Source organism: Symphodus melops, assembly GCF_947650265.1.
Source record: "Symphodus melops genome assembly, chromosome: 1".
Taxonomy (NCBI): Eukaryota; Metazoa; Chordata; class Actinopteri; order Labriformes; family Labridae; genus Symphodus; species Symphodus melops.
This window is the reverse complement of record NC_136691.1, coordinates 14,160,089-14,180,288: the sequence shown is the minus strand read 5'-3', so window position 1 is coordinate 14,180,288 and position 20,200 is coordinate 14,160,089. Positions and strand designations below refer to the sequence as shown.

At 41.6% G+C, this 20,200-nt stretch overlaps 4 protein-coding genes across 8 annotated transcripts in view; 2 read left to right on the top strand and 2 right to left on the bottom strand.

Moving 5' to 3' along the window:
- The window catches only part of dll4 (delta-like 4), a 250,962-nt gene that overhangs the window by 182,523 nt on the left and 48,239 nt on the right, over nucleotides 1-20,200 (bottom strand). The gene's annotated exons all lie outside the window — the stretch shown is intronic.
- rhov (ras homolog family member V) lies at nucleotides 5,240-8,875 on the bottom strand. Its single transcript, XM_079367956.1, has 3 exons — nucleotides 8,139-8,875; nucleotides 7,563-7,621; nucleotides 5,240-7,140 (listed from the first exon to the last, which is right to left on the bottom strand). Exons 1-3 carry the CDS (start codon nucleotides 8,341-8,343, stop codon nucleotides 6,694-6,696), a joined length of 711 nt encoding a protein of 236 aa, XP_079224082.1. The 5' UTR covers nucleotides 8,344-8,875; the 3' UTR covers nucleotides 5,240-6,693.
- vps18 (VPS18 core subunit of CORVET and HOPS complexes) lies at nucleotides 9,019-14,302 on the top strand. Its single transcript, XM_079367698.1, has 9 exons — nucleotides 9,019-9,436; nucleotides 9,584-9,725; nucleotides 9,907-9,998; nucleotides 10,188-10,438; nucleotides 10,682-11,035; nucleotides 11,152-12,414; nucleotides 12,561-12,770; nucleotides 13,017-13,253; nucleotides 13,372-14,302. Exons 1-9 carry the CDS (start codon nucleotides 9,334-9,336, stop codon nucleotides 13,666-13,668), a joined length of 2,949 nt encoding a protein of 982 aa, XP_079223824.1. The 5' UTR covers nucleotides 9,019-9,333; the 3' UTR covers nucleotides 13,669-14,302.
- ino80 (INO80 complex ATPase subunit) overlaps nucleotides 14,757-20,200 on the top strand; it is a 36,919-nt gene continuing 31,475 nt past the window's right edge. Inside the window, exons 1-14 of one of the 5 annotated variants that reach the window (XM_079367580.1) lie at nucleotides 14,757-15,112; nucleotides 16,247-16,311; nucleotides 16,675-16,866; nucleotides 16,993-17,153; nucleotides 17,265-17,332; nucleotides 17,512-17,658; nucleotides 17,773-17,893; nucleotides 18,032-18,237; nucleotides 18,342-18,395; nucleotides 18,555-18,758; nucleotides 18,886-19,090; nucleotides 19,268-19,335; nucleotides 19,439-19,660; nucleotides 19,832-19,912. In XM_079367580.1, the coding sequence (XP_079223706.1) occupies nucleotides 16,715-16,866; nucleotides 16,993-17,153; nucleotides 17,265-17,332; nucleotides 17,512-17,658; nucleotides 17,773-17,893; nucleotides 18,032-18,237; nucleotides 18,342-18,395; nucleotides 18,555-18,758; nucleotides 18,886-19,090; nucleotides 19,268-19,335; nucleotides 19,439-19,660; nucleotides 19,832-19,912 (1,689 nt within the window). In that variant the 5' untranslated portion in view covers nucleotides 14,757-15,112; nucleotides 16,247-16,311; nucleotides 16,675-16,714. Of the gene's footprint in view, nucleotides 15,113-15,364; nucleotides 15,528-16,246; nucleotides 16,312-16,674; nucleotides 16,867-16,992; nucleotides 17,160-17,264; nucleotides 17,333-17,511; nucleotides 17,659-17,772; nucleotides 17,894-18,031; nucleotides 18,238-18,341; nucleotides 18,396-18,554; nucleotides 18,759-18,885; nucleotides 19,091-19,267; nucleotides 19,336-19,438; nucleotides 19,661-19,831; nucleotides 19,913-20,200 lie in introns of those variants that run through there. The other 4 variants (XM_079367579.1, XM_079367578.1, XM_079367576.1 and 1 more) reach the window with 4 other exon arrangements.

Sequence of the window (20,200 nt, the reverse complement as noted above, 5' to 3'; positions counted from 1 at the left end):
TACAAAATGTGCTTTTAGTGTATTTTCTCTTTTGTGCGTCCACTTCCAGTCCATTTTGGGTGATAAACTTAACCCAATGAATGCATGAATGTCATGAATGTGAATTCAGTGAAAGACGGTGAAAGCTGCAGACACAAGAGAGCAGTCTTCACACATCATTTCAATTAGCTGAAGAGAGTGACTCGTGTCCTGCATGTCTGTGGGTCGTCAACGAGCCCTAACTGTTTGAAGTGTTAATAGTGTCGTCGTTCCCTCAGTGCTAAGACTGATCTTCGGTCATCTCATCTTGAAAGCTGTACTCAGGCTGTGCATGGCTTTGATCATAGTCACTCAGAAGTCATTATGTGCATGATGACTGCAGATTGAGATAAAGCAACAAAATAAAAGACAACCTACAGAAAAGAAAAAAAAGACGTGTATCTGATAATGACCCAGGTGTATTTGAAGTGCCCTGCAAGATGTGCAAAGGTTTCTGATTACAAACTGCTGTTGACTTTGCAAGCGTCTGAGGCTGTTTGCATGTTAACCCCTCGTTGAAGGATTCGAGTGCATGAATGACGAACAGCAGAGTGATGGTGGCAAACCGAAGCTGTTAACTGTGGGACAGAAATAATCGTTGTTGCCTGCAGGCATCGTCACAGCTAGGAGCTAGGACGATTCTCACTCGCTTTAGCTGTCACCGAAACTGACAGTTTATGTTTTGACAGTTTTTTTTTTTTTTTTTAATCAACAGACCTGCACTTGATATGATTGGCAGGTTGGCTTTTGTCATTCAAATGTATTCACTGAGGGGATGACTAGTACATGAGCAATATTAGAAAAGCAAATGTGCAGTAAACTTTTTAAAGTTATAGCTTGTTTTATAGCTTTGTTTAAATACTTAACTGTTTATCATTAGTTTTAAAAAGTCTTCAAATTTGTTTCTAACCATTTTTTTTTTTATCTGTGCCTCCTCCAATCAAATTTTTACACACACCTGTCAAAGATTCTCATACACATATGCAGATAGTTAATTGCCAAGTCTCCTCTAAAACAATAGTGTCCAAACTGCCATATTCAATGGCGTAAGGAACAACAATAGAGAGCCAATTGGCTTTATCTGCAGCCAGACAGACCTGTCTGTGCACCTGCTGATTCCCAGGCCTCGCTGCCAAATCTTACAATTATCGTGAAACCCAGCGAGAGTGAAACTGGCACTGAGCCAGAGGGAGACCTGGCTGACTGCTCCTCCTTACACATTCGCTGAAAAAGCAGGAGATCCTGGGAGCAGGACCTGCCCTGTGAGAGCATAAGAGAGAAAGAAGGATGACTAACCATGTGAAGAGAAGGAGGAGGAGAGTAGAAGGAAGAGTTCACTGAACTCCTGGGAACCAAAAACCTGTCCAACATGGCCTTTACGATTGCTCAATGTGTGTACTGTGACTGCCAACCTGTGCATGCATGTGTCCACATCTTGTATGAGTGTATGAACACACACATTTAGGATAGGACATTTTGTTGTATTCATATAAAGAAAACTGCAAAGCAGCTGTATTTTGGAATTCCCTGAAAGACAAAACAAAGACAAACTACAGAGCGCCACTACTCCCCAACCAGCTGAAATATGGCTACTACATTTAATTGAAAAACACGTTTGTTGTCAAATTTGAAGTTGTTGTTTGATATAGTGTTTGACAGACATGATTTTGATGATGGTATTCCTCCAAAATCATAGTCTAAGACCTGTATACATAAAGACTTTGATCACTTTCATCGCTTTATGAGGTGTATAGCATTCACAACACGCTTCAGAGACATCACAAACAAAGACTGTATGTGCAAGTAGCTGATCTTTGGAACGGCCACTGGATGACGACATTGATGATTGATACCTGACAGGAAAAACATTTTGGAGAGAAATCACTAAAGATTATGGTGGTATGTATGCGCTTGAATGCAGTTTAGTTTTACACAACATATCAAATCCAGATCAACTCAGGCTTGCAATTTTTTATTTTTCTATTTGTCATTATTTTGTGGCTTTGATACACTGCCAAGTAATGTGATCCATTGTGTTTCAGTATATAAGAGGTACAACCTTTAAAATGTTTCATGATTAAAATAAAATGAGAGAATCAGATTTTCTGGTGAGATTTGGTTTAGAAAATAAATTACATCAATAACTGAAAAATGTTACTTTTAAAACCAATTTAAACATTCTTTCAACTAAAGCCATAGTCGTTAAATTGCTTCTCTGTGGAAAAGCATGCACATTGGGTCGGAAAACAGTCATAAATAAGCGATGACATTTTTCAAAAATGAGTGCCCTGACCTGCCTTAACCAATAACTGCCACCTTTTAAGAAATTTATAACCATACAGCTCCTGACAGCTTCAACTCAAAGCAGATAATCTCTTCACTTTCTGGGAAGACAGGCGAATTTAATGAAAAACAATCCCAACAGATTTAAACTCAAAATGAGTTTTCTTGGATTTCATTTTAGCGTCATAGAACTAAATCCACTCACAAGTTAATTGAAGTTGTTTGCAATTTCACTTTTTATAAAAGTCCACATTCTTTTCTCATGACTAATTTCCTCCTGAGATTTATGAACATGGTAAAATGGAAACGGATGTTGGTTATAATCTCTCCCTGCACACCAGTAAAACACTATACATAAACTGTAGTCGTTTGTCAGTAATGTTCTCTTTGTTGAAAAAAAATCTCTGATTACACAGAAACCTTTGTGATTATCTTACTGCTTTTGTTTCATCAGTGTGTGTCTTCTTTTTTTTAGCTTAGGTGTCTCTCTTGTGGGGAAATGTACATGACTGCTGATTTTTAATTAACCCCTTGACACCTGAATTTGTTTCCAAGTAGTATTGTTATTTTTTTTACATGTGTTTCTGCTTTTAAGTAGATACTAAATTAAGTTGAGAACGTTTATTTGAAAATAGCACACAAAATAGATATTACATACATTAAAAACAGATGTTGCTCTGTCTCCAAATGGTCCTCTGATAAACTAATGCTTGAAAAAAGGTTCCGAGGCACATGTATGTATTGAAAGTGCATCAACCGGCAGTGGAGGAATACGGACGCTATATTGGCTGCATTTGGAGCAGAGCGGTTTGATGCAAATTCGCGACAATAGGCGTCAAGGGGTTTTAGGCATGAGATAGATAGCGTATAGGTAAGAATTGTTTAGTATAGATAAAACCTCAGCACATCAATTTCACAAGGCAGGTGAGTGGGAGAGCAATGTCCATCAAAAACTCAAAGGTACACTCCCGCACTGTCTCTAACTTGAAAACAAACGTTTATTGGTTACATTACCAGACTGTCATCAGGTGAACAGCTTGTTAAAATGAACACAACATCTTAAATAGTAAGAGGCTATAAGCCTGAAATCCGTCATTATGATGTTGGCTCTGAATCAAGAACTTAACAAACAAATAGACATCAGCGTCCTGGTTGAGAGCACACATCAGAACCACTTCTGCCTCAGAGGCCATCCTAAATAACATATCAATACATCATTTTTAGTTCATGGGACACTTAAGGTCCAAAAATATAAATTATAATCCAAACACAAAATCAGAAACATTGCAGTAGATAAAAAGTACAAAACTGGCTTGTGGACTAATTTAATTTTTCATCACCTATAAATCCCCAGAAAATAGAACAGTCACCAAAATGCACAGAAATGACAAACATGAGACAGTTGAGGAGATCAGTTCAGGATGAGTACAGAAAAATCTTTTTATTTTTAATTGACATATTCATTTTAGCTTCATTATCTGTTTATTCTACCAGTAGAAGTTATCACATGGAGCTGTACATGCAATAATGAAAATTAATTTACCGTATACATGTGTATAGCAAATGTGTTAATGCTAACATTTGCTTATTCATGCATGAGAAGATACACAGCAACATCTAGCCCTTTGGATGACTGTAAGTCCAGTAATCACTGTTCTTTTAAGTGTTTTTCATATTAGCTGAAACCTCAAGGTAATACCTGGCTCTAAAGCACTTACATTCACCTGTGTTCAGCAGCTAGCTGTAATCCTTCTCACGTTTAGTTTACCACAGTCTGTCACATCTGAAATATTTTAAGTACCGGTAGTGAAAGTTGACCAAACCACTAAAGTGTAGGACTATGGACTCCTAAATCAAAAGCATGATTTGAAAGATGCTAAAAGCTCCAGTGGAGCTATCAGCATACTCAGACCTTTCACAATATCTCACAGTAGTATTACACACTTAAATCATAGCTACACTAATTAGTATCCATCTTTCGAAGTCACTGGAGAAGTTTCCAAAATCTAGCACCAGCGGCTTCCCTTAGGGTCAAAACAAAGTTCATCATGAGTCCAGCTATGTCAGCAGTGTCAGATGACCAAACACCAGCTCCGCTCTGTGACCTTTCCATATGAGGTCATCAGGCCGAGAAGAAGGATGTCCTGCTTTAACCCGTTGACAACAGACGTTCAAACAGAACCCTGAAACACGGCTTTTTGACGAATGGCACTCTGACTTCAGGCAAACAGATTTGATGAATTAGGATGAGCTCATGTTTTGTTGTTCCGCTCATCTGTGACTCATTCAGACTGCTTTGAACAGATTCAATGAGAAACGTTCAGGTCAACACGGGCTACTGAAAACCCTCCCTTCTTCATTATTATATCGCTGCCAATTACCACAGTTTACTGCACAAAGACACCTCCGTCATTGTATTTTATTTATTTAACTCAACTCTGGCTTAAAACTAACACGGTGGAGCATGTATTTATGCTGTTTTTCTATCGTGACACGTCAATGATACATTATCTATTTAAGGGATCACTGCTACGGATTATTTACAATCAGTGAATGTGACTACCCTCATTCATCTCTTAAGCCCTTCAGAGGGGCCTCAGACACAGCAGTCAGTCACAGCATGGCACAGCCAGAGCCAGTCAGCAGCCATGTGGATTGTTTTAGAATTGGTCAACCTGAGGCTCAGCTGGAGGTCAAAGGGTTTCTTTTCATATCCTTGGTAAGAGTAATGGTTCAGGAAAAGTACCTGGAGTGGTGAGTAGGATTATTCTGACTTCCTGCAGAGAACAATGTTCACAGATTTTTAGTTCCTTCACAAAAAAAAAAAAAATCTGCTCCCTGGATGCAATGTTGCCACTACTTTAAGATTTGCTAAATGGTTGTTTGCGTTTTAACGTTTCATCGAAGTTGTTCTAAAAAAAACACATAACTCAGGGGCTATAATTTGCACGTCATTTATTGGCATCACGTCACTCCGACATGTAAAAAAAGACGTGTTAGAGAAGGAGATGACGACAGGGCTATGATCAAATATAACAAAAACAGTGTTTGGAGTTAAAATCCATGTTTTCTTTTATATTTCATTTACATAAAACATGAAAAATGAACTGTTTAAAAAACAGAATACCATTTACAATCAGTTGACTTCTACAAGAAGCATAACAAAGCAAAGTCCTCTCCGTGATCACTTCTATGTCCTCCAGGTATCATCAAGCTGCAATGCAAAATATGAATCCCTTTTACACATACATAACAGACTGACAAGGCTTTTTATAGAAGCGTATTCGTTTACACTAACATTCAAAAGAGGCACTAAATCATCCGCTCACTCTGTGCATACAGGGCCTTTGAGGAGATAAGGAGTGTATTGAGCATACAAACAAAGAGGGGCGAATATAAAAAGCCATGTGGGAGGGTCTGGGTGGAAGTCAAGACTCCTGCAGTGCTAGCTTTCACAAATGCAGATTGATGGGAGGAAGAGACAAAAAGACAATGATTACAGCTCCCATGCAACCTTTCAGCTCAAACAAGAGGATTTCCAAACAAGTTCCTGTGCCTATCTGGGAATTAAGACAAAGAAAATACAATCATTTCTGATAAGTATTAAATGAATCATCCTGCTTACTTTCTTTACACAGATCAGCTCATCGGAGTCTGTTCTCCAAACATACAGTATGTATAAGTGATAAGACTGCCATATAATTAACATGTTTACGAGAACATAGCAGCCAGGGAAGCTTTCACATGAAAGTAAGACTGTGGTGTCTCACACTGCAACATGAACTTTCAGCTGCTGCATATAAATAGGCTGAAGCAGCCAGACAGCTCTGATACAAGACAAGTGGCTAACTCATATGTTTAAACAGAGCATGGACACTTTCTGTTTCTCTCTCACTTGCACTGAAGGCTGCAAAGACCATGCATCATGCAAATTGACAACATTTACATGATAGCCTGCGCTCTCACTCTCTCTGTCTGTCTGTATGTTGGTGATTTTTTTTGCCTCCCTTTGCCTTCATTCAAAGTGCTTTTTTCACAAGTGGCTGCATAGAAAGCAAGGAATATAAATACTTTGATTATATCAATTAAGATGTGTTTTCCTATATAACCTTGGAACAATCAAACATGAATATAATGTAAACAAGACAGATATCCTGAGTGAAACCAGACCCTGAAACCCAGAACGACCCATAATCCTCTCTGTTGCCTCTAAAGAGGTTAGTTCTTAATGCTCTCTGTACTAATGTTTCTCTGCACAGTTTTGATTCCAGAGAAAAAAAATCTATTTTGGGAAAGATTTTAACCTGCCACAGATTGGAGCTGTGACATCAGGCAAAAGTATAAATTAGAGTTCTGTCCACAACCCACGGGGTTAAACAACTGTTAATATGTTTAGACAAAGCAAAAGAACTTTTTCCAGCTACACCTGGAGAAAGCTTTGGTGCGCCTGTCCGAAAACCTCCTCTTCTTGCCTTTGCGTGTTTTGCTCTTAATTGCAGCGAAGATGGCCGCATCAAAGGCCTCTTTCAAGTTCTTTTGTGTGAGTGACGAACACTCAATGTAGTCTGTAGCCCTTATCTTCTCTGCCATGCTCCGGGCTCTGGAGCTCAGAACTGGTTTCACATTTGATTGGTCCAGGTTGATGAGGACGTTCACGTCAAGCAGGCGGTCTGACTGAGTCCCAACCAGAACAATGGGTGACGAAGGGTTATGGGCACGGATCTCTGAAACCCACTTCTTGGTGATGTTGTGAAATGAAGTGGGGTTCACCATGCTGAAGCACAGGAGGAAGACGTCTGTGTGGGCGTAGGACAGAGCTCTGAATTCGTCAAACTCCTCCTGAAAGTAACATAAACAAAGAGTGGAGGGTTGAAACACACTGTGCCGTCATGGTCGCGTGAAAGAGGCTGAGTCACTGAAGTGTCAGGAAATGATCATTCAATACACAATACACGTTGAAAACTTTTTCCTGGTTCACGGGCGGGATGAAGCAAGAAGTTTTTACTATCTTTGTTCATCTTTTACATCATTCAAATAATCAGTAGGCCTATGCTGTGGTATTAATGGGGATTAAATGGCAATAGATTTAATAAAAAATAAAATGGAACAGACACAAAAGTCCCACTGTCGTAAAACTCTCTGAAAAGTAATGCATCTATAATTACAGATTAAATAAATGTATAATAATGTCAGTGAAAATAATGTTGGCACATGCCTACATCATTTCTGGATTACACAATAACACTGAAATATAATCTTACCTGTCCAGCAGTGTCCAGAAGCTGAACTTTGACCGGAGATCCTTCTACTTGGACCTGACCTGAAAATGAAACACAAAAGATTTCAATTTAGTATACTTTATTTTGCACAACTCTCAAAGACATAAAACATTTTCAGGCTTTGAAATGAAGAAAATACACCACCTAATACGCAATTTAAACCCTCCAATCAACATATTAATTTGGAAACATAGTGACACTTGGAAACTTTTAAGACCATCATTTCAAATCCATTACCTCCATACTGAACCAAATAGGAAACACCAGCTCTCATACCAATTTACTGACTTCAATTTATAGCCTATAGGCTACCTATAAACTTGCTATACATCAGAAATAGGCATCCTTATATTCACATTGTCAATAAATACTTAACAATCAATGGATAGTCAGTAAAAAGTTCAGACAGAACTCCTGTCATAAATTTAATTCAAACACTATATTAATCCCACTTGGATCAATTTGTAAATCAATAAATAATAGCCTCCATAAAAGCTATTATGTTTATCCTAGATCGATACTGATAACCAAGCAGACTGATGGAAGGAAGAAACTCACCAGAGAAGACATCAAAACCAGTCTGTTGGTACTCCGCCGGGTATCCATTGGAGGTGTAGCTGACGATCATGCTGGTCTTCCCCACAGCTCCGTCTCCGACCAGCATGCAGCTGATCAGCCCGGGCTCCAGCTCGTCCTCCCGGGTCAGCCCGCAAGAGGAAGGGACTCGGGACTCGTGGTAGAAATAATCCATGTTAGGTGGCATGTCGAGCCGCACATTAAACCTCTTAAAGCAAACTCTCCTGTTGTGTTTTATCTTAATGATAATACTGGATATAGTTGAGGGACAGTTTGATTAGTCAGTGTCTTCTTAGTCTGTGTACCACCAGGTTACCTCTCCTGTTCTGACTGACGGGACACATGTGTGGGGAGGGACGATTTTAGGGTAAGTTTGTGATCAGACAGGTTGTGATTTGCATAGACACTCCCACAAAGGCTGAATTCATGTTGTTTCCTTTTGCAAATGATGCACGGCTAAAGTTGTTTTGATGTCTAAAGTTTATTTTATTTTATATTTATTATTTATTATTTACTTATGCGTGCGTGATTTGTGCCCCTTTTTTTTACAAGTTGTTTATTTTTGCAACACAAGCAAATGATCTGTAAAGCAATGGTTATAATAATGCATTTGTATTCGCTCATCCACTTATTAATAAAGCGTGAATAATATGACGAATATAACATGTTGATATACATAGTGTAACCGAGCTAGTATGCACATTTCTAAAACACATATACATGATGTCATATGTTTTAATTAATTTCTAATCAACTAAATTCTTAAAAAAAAAAAAAGTGAAAATATTTTCTCGTGTTTTAGACAAATTGCGCCCCCTGGTGACAGAAACTAACTATTACAACAGACGTGGTCACATGATTCCATGTGTCACCTGACTGTCCGGGTCCACCCTGTGTTGTGTAGTCAGAAGCTAGGCTAGTTGTTGTATTTATAGCATGAATGATTGAAATATAATATAATTATATGTTCGCTACACGTATATAGTGCTGTTTTCTTCTCCGTTAAGGTTTTAAGAGTCGAGAGGTAATCCCTCTTATACGACCTTAACAGCTGGCTGTGGTGAAAGCTAGCTAGCTTTTTAGCCATGTCGTTTTAAGATAACTACGTCGTTGGTCTTTGTTTATCTGTTCATAACTCCTTTACGGATCGTTTAAATAAGGCGGAACAAGGTCAATAATGGCTTCAATTCTTGACGAGTATGAGGACTCTCAAAACAGCAGGCAAAGTGCGCAGCAGCACAGCCGCTTGTCTTCTGCCAACATCGGCTTGACTCATTCAGGTAAGTCGCCCTCCTTTCTGGAGAGGCTCTGTCTGCAAGGATGCATTCACAATTGAGTTACTTTTGAGGAGTGTACGAGCTCACATTGATAAAATCATGATGTGGACTGAAGGCTTTTGCTGACATTTAGTTGTTCTCGGTCGCCAGGTTTTGTGAATGTGAGACTGGAGGAAGAGAAGCCGATATTCAACAAGCAGAGGATCGATTTCACCCCACCAGAGAAGATAAACCATCTTGCTGTCTGCAACAATCAGCTGTGCATGAGTCTGGGAAAGGACACTCTGCTGAGGCAAATAACACTATCATGACACTGTGATACTGCTCACTATTGCTTGTTAGGATTTGATTTGATTATAGTGTTTGTTTGCTGTGATTTAGTAATCCTCGTCTTTTTGTTTGCTGGTCTTGTTAAACGGAGCTTAAACAGGATGCTGATACTAACGTTTCATGTTGTATTGTACTATATATAGGATTGACTTGGCCAAGCCTGATCAGCCCAATCAGACTGACTTAGGAAGGAAAGATGAAAGCAAAGTGCACAAACTGTTCCTGGACCCCACTGGTAAGAAAAGATATTAAAGACAAATACATGTCAGTTTTGCCAGTTTAGCATGACAAATAAAATCAATGTAGAGACTGCAGCCCAAAAATAATCACAAGATGTTTCTAAATCAATTATTTGATTACTTTAGAAGTGTTATCATGACTTATTAACACAAACTATTTCCTCTTCTTTAATCCCATGCTGCAGGCTCCCATCTGCTGATCAGCTTGAGCACCAGCGAGTGTCTGTACCTCAACAGGAACACGCAGAAGGTGCGCAGTCTGTCCCGCTGGAGAGGCCACCTCATCGAAAGTGTCGGCTGGAACAAGCTGCTTGGTAATGAAACCAACACGGGACCCATTCTGGTCGGCACCAGTCAAGGCATCATCTTTGAGGCGGAGATCTCCACAACTGAAGGCAGTCTGTTCAACACCAATCCAGACCAGTTCTTTAGACAGGTCAGAGGCTGATGAGGGGTGTTTATATAGTATTTAGCCTGTGTTATTCAGGTTTGATGCATCGTTGGTCATGCTTACAAAACTTTTCCCTAAGAATCCTGATATGTTTGCATATTATACATTTAGTATTACTTTGAGGTCTTTTCTTACATTTGTAATCAATAAAAACTGAAATATATATATATATACATCCGTTTTGAATCCAAGGGAAAAATAACCCATCACATTTTCTATCTGAGACAGGTCCATTCCCTGGAGGAGGATGGGAAACCTGCCCCTGTCTGCTGCCTGGAGGTGGAGCGGGGCCTGGAGAACAAGTACTTCATCATTGCCACCACCCGCAAACGCCTGTTCCAGTTTGTGGGGAAGGTGGCTGAGGGGTCCGAGCAGCAGGGCTTCAGTTCCATCTTCAGCCAGAACCAGGACCTGCTGCCCAGTTTCCAGGAGTTCCCAGCCAACATGGGCTACAGTGAGATCACCTTCTACACATCGAAACTCAGAAACTCTCCGAAGGCTTTTGCCTGGATGATGGGAAATGGAGTTCTTTATGGTCAGCTGGACTATGTCAGGCCTGATTCCCTGTTGAGCGATGTGCAGGTAATGCTTACGGTTCTCTCAGTAAAGTGTCATTTACCCCTCTCCACATGTACCCTTTTTTTGATTTTGTGTGTTTCACATTTTTCCTCCATTTTTCCTTCCTTTCATTTTAAAAGGTATGGGAGTACACCCCGGACATTGATCTGAGTGTCAACAAGCCCATCTCCATTGTGCTGACTCAGTTTCACTTCCTGCTGCTGCTCCATGACAGAGTAAAGGCCATCTGCACCCTGAATGGACAGGTGGTTTATGAGGACGTGTTCCCAGATAAATTTGGCACCCTGAAGCGAATGATCAAAGACCCGATTGGCGGCTTAGTGTGGATTTACACAGAGCGAGCTGTTTTTAGGTACCACGTCCAGCGCGAGGCCAGGGACGTGTGGCAGATGTACATGAGCATGAGTAAATTTGATCTGGCTAAGGAGTACTGCAGAGACCGGCCCGAGTGCATGGACATGGTGCTGGCCAAAGAGGCGGAGCACTGCTTCCAAAACAAACGTTACATCGAGAGCGCGAAATGCTACGCACTGACTCAGAACTACTTTGAGGAGATAGCGCTCAAGTTCATCGAAGCCAAACAAGAAGAAGCCCTGAAGGAGTTCTTGTTGAAGAAACTGCATAATTTGAAACCGAGCGAGAGAACGCAGATCACCCTGCTGGTCACCTGGCTTGCCGAGCTCTACCTGAACCGACTCGGCCAGCTGGAGAGCGACGGCAACAGCATCATTTTCCAGGAGACCCGCGAGGAATTTCGCAACTTCCTGAGCAACTCCAAGCACAAAGAGTGCCTGTACAACAACCGAAGCACCATCTACGACCTGCTAGCCAGCCACGGCAATGTCGACGACATGGTTTACTTCTCAGTTGTTATGCAGGATTACGAGAGAGTGATATCCCACTACTGCCAACACGACGACTACAGTGCCGCTCTGGAAGTCCTATCTAAGCACTGCGATCAAAAACTGTTCTACAAGTTCTCCCCGGTCCTCATGCAGCACATTCCCAAAAAAGTGGTGGATGCATGGATTCAAATGGGCAAGCGACTGGACCCAAAGAAGCTCATCCCGGCTCTGATGAACTACAGCCAGATGGGCAGCACCCAACAGATCAACGAAACCATCCGCTACATGGAGTTCTGTGTGTACGAGCTGACTGTGACAGAGGAGGCCATACACAACTACCTGCTGTCTCTCTATGCCAAGTACAAGCCAGACTCTTTGCTCTGGTATCTGGAGCAGGCAGGGACACATGCATCAGAGATCCACTATGACCTGAAGTATGCCCTCAGACTGTGTGCAGAACATGGCTACCTCCGAGCCTGTGTCCTGGTTTATAGAATTATGGAACTGTACGAGGAGGCGGTGGATCTCGCTTTACAGGTAGGTGTTTGCATTTTAACAGTATCCATCTGAGTTTTTTAAAATCATGTATAAATCCAGTTTATTATAAATATTGCTGCCGTCTTAAATCTGAGAGAGATTTATACAAACCTGTTTCTAACTCGCTGTATAATTCTTGTCTAAAGGTGGATGTAGACTTGGCCAAGTCCTGTGCAGACCTGCCTGAGGACGACGAGGAGTTGAGGAAAAAGCTTTGGCTTAAAATCGCCCGGCATGTGGTGCAGGAGGAGAAAGACGTGAAGAAAGCGATGAACTGTCTGTCCAGCTGCAATCTGCTCAAAATTGAAGACATCCTGCCCTTCTTTCCAGACTTTGTCACCATCGACCATTTTAAGGTGTGGGAGAAAGTGTTTCCTTTTTGTGTTTCTGGTTTCTGACACTTACAAACGTAATTTTATGAATTAAAAAAAAACCCATCAGCACACATGTTTTTCTCCAGGTGTCATTAACTGTAGAAGTTAACCTGGGTGCCCTCTGCAAAAATTTAACTATTATGTGTGTGCATGGTGTTTGGTGTACCTAACTTAACACATGAACATAGAATATTTATTGATCATCCTCCGATTGTTATGGTTTGTTAGGAGGCGATCTGCAGCTCCCTGGAGGAGTACAATCAGCACATCGAGGAGCTGAAGCAGGAAATGGAGGAGGCCACAGAAAGCGCGAAACGCATCAGAGAAGACATTCAGGAAATGAGGAACAAATATGGTGTCGTGGATTCCCAAGAAAAATGTGCTGCTTGTGACTTCCCATTACTCAACAGGCCCTTCTATCTCTTCCTGTGTGGCCATATGTTCCACTACGACTGCCTCTTCCAGGTAACAACCTAACACTGCAAAAATCTCTGTTTCAGTTAGTATGTGCCTGTCCATGTTTAACAATGTGTCACTTAGTATTAATGCCACAGTCTTTCCTTTTTTTTTTTCCACCTTCCAGGAAGTGACCCCTCATCTGTCGGTCTACAAGCAGAGTCGTCTGGAAGACCTGCAGAAAAAGCTGGCTTCAACCACACAATCCTCCAAGTCACGCCTACGCACAGTTACTAAGGACGAAGGAGACACCTCCAGTCTAGGAAAGGGCAATGCGGGCACAAGCCGTGAGCAGATCAAATCTGACATTGATGACATCATTGCATCAGAATGTGTTTACTGCGGCGAACTGATGATCAAGACCATTGACAAGCCTTTCATCGATCCACAGAGATTTGAAGAGGAGAAATCCAGCTGGTTATGAATTAGACCTCCTCAACTTACTGTGAAAAGACCGGATAGCCCGTCATTTATATGTCAAAGAAACTGCACCATCAGTTGTAGTACTGACTAGTTCAGTTGAAACAGACTTAACCTGATTGCCTGTTGGAAGTGCCTCCTGCAGAAACTTGAATCAGCTTCAGTTGTGTACACTTATTTTGCTGGCAGTATTTGAGGCTCGTTTCAAGACCTTTGCACTTTGTACAGGAATGTGAAGTAGATAGTTGCATATAATTGGCAATGGTATAAGATGATCTGGGGGTGTAAAGAATAGCAAGGGTTGTGCAGTGTGTACAATGTGCTGGATCCTCTAATTAATATGGCAGAACAAGGATTTGAAAGCTGTAATCGGATATGATTGCACCAAACAATAATTAACTCATTAGCTCATGCACCTTTGTTTGTCTATTGAAAACATAACCTGCACTTAGACCATTTCTGTCATTCCTTTGCTCAGTTTATCTGCTCTTCTGTGTAGCTTTGTGTTCACCTTCAACTGAATAAGGATCTGCATTTATATATCAATTCAGAATTCCACTGTGGCCAATTCAGGCTTGTCTGTGTTGATCAACTGTTTATTCTGGTTGTTTGAAATGTAATAAATATCTAACAAATAATTTCAACTATTGATTGAACTGAGAATAGAGAATAACCTTCATCACAGTGAAGAATCAACATAAATCAGCACATCTTGGAATGGAAGCATGACAAGGATACATCTTTGTCACATACAGGGAGTATGTAAATACGTTCAGTATAGTGTAGCTGTAAAACTGGTTTAGAAGTTAGATTTGAGTTTACACAGTCCTTTTAACGAACATATTTTAAACTATAAATTGACAATAGTGTTGTAATTATACAAAGGAATATGTTTACATGTAAAAAACAAACAAACTGTAGAGACACTTTTCAAGAGTAAAATCCTAAAATTGTATTTGTATCACAGACTGTTAAAAGATGTATCCAACTGGCTTACTATACCTAAAAAGGAGTTTCCTTCTGATGACGTAGAACGTTGCTCGGTAATCTTCGCAGTGAGCAGACGTTACTAATCAACTTCGGAAATTCATCGATTCAAGTGCATAAGTAGTGCTTAAAGGTCCAAATTAGCACGCAGAGTGGACGCGTACCTCACCTTTCTAAATACGATACTGCTTGGATTACATGTCCACGATCATGTCCTCGGAGACAACGACTGCAGGCGTCCCTCTCTCTGTGATTGATTAATACGCCTGCTCCTTGCTGTCCCCTCGCCATGGCGTCGTGTCTCTGCTCTCTCAGTAACAGAAAGTGGCCGCCTCTCTGCTGCTGCTGCCGACTCAAAGCTCACAGACTCGCTCGGCGCCTCACACCGCCATTTTGGAGTCAGAGAACCGAGAGTCGGCAGCAGCGAAGAGAGAGGCGGAAAGGGGGGACACGGGGCTGAGGTGAGAGTCTCCGTGGTGGATGTTATGGCGAAGGAGCAGTGGGGGAAGATGGCCGGGAGGGAGAGAATTAAAACATGGGGATCATTCGTTCACCAGGCAACCGAGTCCCCGCTCGTGCTCACATCATGGGCACGAGAGGCGCGGGCCTCGGGCCTGGCTGTCTCTGCATCACGACTAGCATGTTAAAGTAGTTACAGTCTACTGATGTGGTGTCTTAAAACAGTGTTTAGGCGGGGAGGTGGTGGCCTTAAAGAGACAGGGCCGGTTTGAATGCTTCATATTAATGGAGCGAGAGGACAAAACGCCTTCAAATATCATAAGCTAACGTCAATGATGACAAGCTACATTAGACAGGAGATAGCAAAGAGGCAGCAGCCCTGGGACAAAGGATAAAGCTTTACGAACAACAATAAACGTAAATTCACATATTTATTGAGGGTTACTCATGTCAGTGTGCGTAAACCAGCAGCTTGACCCTTTACTATCATTGATCGGAGGTAACGCCGCTAGCCGTGGATAGCTGTGAAGGTTAGCCGGCAGACTGGCTAACGCTGCTTTTGACATGCTAACATGCCAAGGATAGCATAACGGAACAAACCGCAAAGACAAGCTTTATCCAAATAAAGGGCACTCCGTTTATTTTAAGAAGGCCAAGCTCATCTTCTTTCTTTCTTATTAATTTTTGCCATCTTCCAACACATGAGGCACAGAGAGCCAAAAGTGAAATACAATGACAATTACAAAGTACAACTAACTGAAGTTTACAATACCATCTTCACTGTCAATACAAGCACTTCAACAAAAGTATACGAATACAAGTCCCATTATAAATAAACTTTTAGAATATAACTGTTCTAATTTATACTCTAGTTCCCTTTTTACAAATTTGATTGGTATGAATTTAACATACAATGTGGGGATGACAACAAATAGTCAAGTTTCCCTGCGCATCTTAAGCATCGAGGTTCACAGTACATTTCCCTATTTATTTTTTGTTCTATATATTTAAAAAAAAACATACATGTGTAATGCTCCTATTTCAGGTGTTGCACAATAAATGAAACTCATTGAAACATAACACAAAATGTATTATTATGCATACCAGTGTATAACTGCGGGTTTCTCGTTCTGTAGGGGTCTTATCCTTTGTAGAAACATTCATCTTGGAATAAAGAACAATGGCATCCCTTACTGAGAAGGTAGGTCTGCTGTCTATGTCGTTTTTGCTGGTCTTATGTTTGTACAATTCTGTATATGCAGACATTAGACAACACTAGTCTGATATTGGACTTAAACGTTGTCATAGTAACAAAAAGGTTAAGTTGTAGGCAGTGCTAGAAAGGTGAAAACTAGACTAGAAGGAGAGTAACTCCTACATCTTTTAAAAGTATCCTCTTAGACGTATCAAGCTTCATACCTTCAGTTCCTGCCAAGATTTTGGTGAATTGCAATCTAAGAGCAGAGCCTTACCGTCCCACAGTAAGTGGTGTCCTGTGCTGCTTTTTCTGACCTTGAGACATCTGCCTGTCCCTTTTTTCTTCTTTGCACTTTTCTCTCTCCAGTAAAAGTTGCTGCCCTGCTGGGCAGAGCTGTCTGTTCTGCATGGCGTCGGGGCAGGGTGGCCGACTGGAGGTTGAGTCATCGGGGAGCTCCGGCCTAGCCAAACCTCTTTACCTGCAGCGCTTGGAAAGATCCCTGAGGTTGGACAGTTTTCTGCGTCAGACATCCGTCGTCTTTAACCGGGACATAACCAGGTACTGGAGGAGTGGAGTTGGGAAGGGCAATCAAATTTCAGTTTCAGTGATTTCAGTGTGATTTTAAAGAAAAGTTCATGTTTGGATATAGTTTAAGTGGTTGACTCAAATCTATGCATGTTCCAGTGATGATAGTGATGACAGCGATGACAGCGATGGTGCTTTGGGGTCAGGCCTTTCCTTGGACCCCTCTACTCAGCAGACAACGCTGACAGTGAAGACTGAGCCATGTGAGGAAAGGGATGACTTGTCAGAGGGGAAGCCCCTCAATGGAGTTCTTCTGCAAGGTAAAGGTAAGAGCCATACAGACACACTGATGTGTTACTACTCACTACTACAATGCAAACCCCCTCTAGGTTTATTTAACTGCTCATGAAAGAGGATGTCTCTCTCCACAGAACAAAAGGCAGACAAAGCTAGTCTTTACAATTTCTCCAAGCTCAAGAAGAACAGGAAATGGCTGAAGGTACTTTTTTTATTTTTAAAGAAATATTCTCCCTTGTGTTACATATTCGAGTATTCATGCAGCTGCAATACACGATACAACTCAATCACATTGTTCAGAAGGTTCCACTGCTTTGCTAATCTTCTTACAGTTTACATCATTTCTCTTTGAGCCCATGCATCCTCCTCTGTCTCCAACAGAATATCCTGCTGAGTGATGACACCACAGACTCAGACACGGACTCGGATGACTCTGACTTCTGTTTGTCTCGGGAGGAGCTACATGACATGCTACGGCTACATCGCTTCACCAGGCAGCATCAGAGCAAGTTTCACTCTGACCGAGAGGTAAGAAGCACACGCGGTGTGTCGTGATAGTAAGGATACACTTCACATATGTTTAAGACATACATTCATTATTATTATTATTATTGTTTATATATATTTGATTTTTCCCTACAGCTTCATCAATACCAGTATTATAGCACAGGGCTGCTTTCCACTCATGACCCCTTCTATGAGCAACAGCGCCACCTCCTGGGGCCGAAGAAGAAGAAAATCAAAGACGAGAAGAAATTTAAAGGTAAATACGCAAAACAGAAGGGTCAGACATCTGTTAAGGAACTATTTTGTCAATGTCAAGCAGCAAAAATTAAAGTATTTTTTACTGGAATCAAAGACAGGATCTCATGCTGATGAATCTTTTTCTTTTTTTCCCCAGCCAAACTTAAAAAAGTAAAGAAGAAGAAGAAACGTGGGGAGGGAGACTTTCTGGATGAAGGGCGTCCTTACGTCACCAAGATCTTTGCAAAGTTTTCCCATGATGCTCCAGTGCCCGTGGTAAAAAAGAAACATCTGACCATTGAGCAGCTGAACGCACGAAGACGTAAAGTCTGGCTAACCATCGCTAAAAAGGAGATCCCCAAGGTTAGTGTGCACTCCATTAAAAACAGATGGCCTTTTGAAAAAGTGTGCAGTACCAGTGTTTGTGGTTTTTACTCATGATTATTCCATGTACGCCTTTAATACAGACTTTCAAGCAGAAGACCTCTGCAAAGAATTTGGTGTTAACAAATGCTAAAAAGGTGAGCTGACTCATTACACGATCATTTTGTCAAATTGACTTGCTTTGGTTCACTTTCTTCTGTTACTGGAAGTCTTATGACTCTAGTTCTTATAGTCGGATGTTTCTAGAATAAACAGTAGATGAAGCCCGACATTAAAGCTCTGTGTTATTTTCTCAGTTGGCTCATCAGTGCATGAGAGAAGTTCGGCGAGCGGCTATCCAGGCCCAGAAGAACTGCAAGGAGACATTACCCCGAGCTCGCCGCCTCACCAAGGAGATGATGCTTTACTGGAAGAAATATGACAAAGTAGAAAAGGAGCACAGGAAGAGGGCAGAGAAGGAGGCGCTGGAACAACGCAAACTGGACGAAGAGATGAGAGAGGTAAGTGGAAATGGAAATGATGACTTTTGAAAAATGTTGGTGAAGATTTGGACTGTGATTGAGTTGAACTTCTTCGGTTGAGGGTGCAAAAGTGAAATTGTTTTTCCTTCCACGCTATCTTTCGCAGGCAAAGCGTCAGCAGCGTAAACTGAATTTCCTCATCACGCAGACGGAGCTGTATGCTCATTTCATGAGTGGGAAAGCAAGCGTCGGGGGTCCGGAGGGAGACGCGACTCAGGAGGAAATTCTGAGTAAGCTGGACGACAAAGCAGCGCAGAGACAGATTGACATCGGAGGAGGAGTTATGGTCAACATGGGACAGGAGGACTACGGTATGCTAACTCTGTTACAGGAGCAGTCGGCTTACAATTACTACTGAAATCCCCTTTGAGTGACAAAATAAATGTACCAGTTGTGATGTTTATTTGCACACTCTGATATAGGAATTTCATGCGTGAACACTTCAGAATCTTCTGCTTTATTCACTAGATCAGTACGTGTCATTTCAGATAGTGAACACTACAAGTCGCAGGCCTTGAGGAATGCCAAAGAAGCTTACCTGATCCATCAAGAGAGAGTGAGTGGATGCAATCACCCCCCCGGCCCCCCCCTCGAAGTTTCCCTCGACCCGCACAGAACCCTGCCTGTTCTCTGCTAATGCCTCCCATCTCTCTGTGCAGACGCGCATGTTTGACGAGGAGGCTAAGGACAGTCGCAGTGCATCGCTGCACACGGCTTGCGCCGTCCCTTCAGGCGCCGGCTCCGGCTTTGGAGAGAGCTACAGCCTTTCCAACCCATCCATCCATGCGGGTGAAGAGATTCCACAGCCCACAATCTTCAACGGCAAACTCAAGGGTTACCAACTCAAGGGCATGAACTGGCTGGCCAACCTCTATGAGCAGGTACAAAGGACTTTGCTGTCTGGATTTGTAGATTCTTTTTCATGTTGTGTCCATGAATTAAGTTAATATTTCATTTTTTCATATTGTTGTACAGCTTTGCATATTCCATTGTCGTGTGTGGGTTGACAGTGAAGAATTTGTTTCGTCCTTGATGTTCTTCTCTCTCTGCAGGGAATCAATGGAATCCTGGCAGACGAGATGGGCTTGGGGAAAACGGTCCAGAGTATCGCCCTTTTGGCACATCTGGCAGAGGTTAGAGAGAGAAAGAGAGAGATTCTTTCCCACACAAACTTCCCAAAAGCTTAATGTAATGCTTAATTGTCTCTGCTGCTAATTAATCACACATTAAACAGCTAGCTTCTTCCAGCAGCGACATCCTTGTTCTCTTTGTTTCGAGTAGCTGACAATGGGACTCTTTAGATCGCTTATGAAACACAAGATCAAGAGAATTGAATTGAGTGGAAATCTCTGCTTTTCAGTGTTGAACTTGACAATAAGATTCACGATGTCTTCCACCATAGCCTTCTCTCTCATACTCAC

Bases quoted from the DNA above. Each gene is read 5' to 3' on its own strand.
- rhov (XM_079367956.1), bottom strand. From the start codon at position 8,343: ATGCCACCTAACATGGATTATTTCTACCACGAGTCCCGAGTCCCTTCC. The intron at 7,622-8,138 runs GTGAGTTTCTTC...TTTCATTTTCAG, and splicing joins TGGTTTTGATGTCTTCTCTG to GTCAGGTCCAAGTAGAAGGA. The intron at 7,141-7,562 runs GTAAGATTATAT...TGTTACTTTCAG, and splicing joins TTCTGGACACTGCTGGACAG to GAGGAGTTTGACGAATTCAG.
- vps18 (XM_079367698.1), top strand. From the start codon at position 9,334: ATGGCTTCAATTCTTGACGAGTATGAGGACTCTCAAAACAGCAGGCAA. The intron at 9,999-10,187 runs GTAAGAAAAGAT...CCCATGCTGCAG, and splicing joins ACTGTTCCTGGACCCCACTG to GCTCCCATCTGCTGATCAGC. The intron at 12,415-12,560 runs GTAGGTGTTTGC...TCTTGTCTAAAG, and splicing joins CGGTGGATCTCGCTTTACAG to GTGGATGTAGACTTGGCCAA.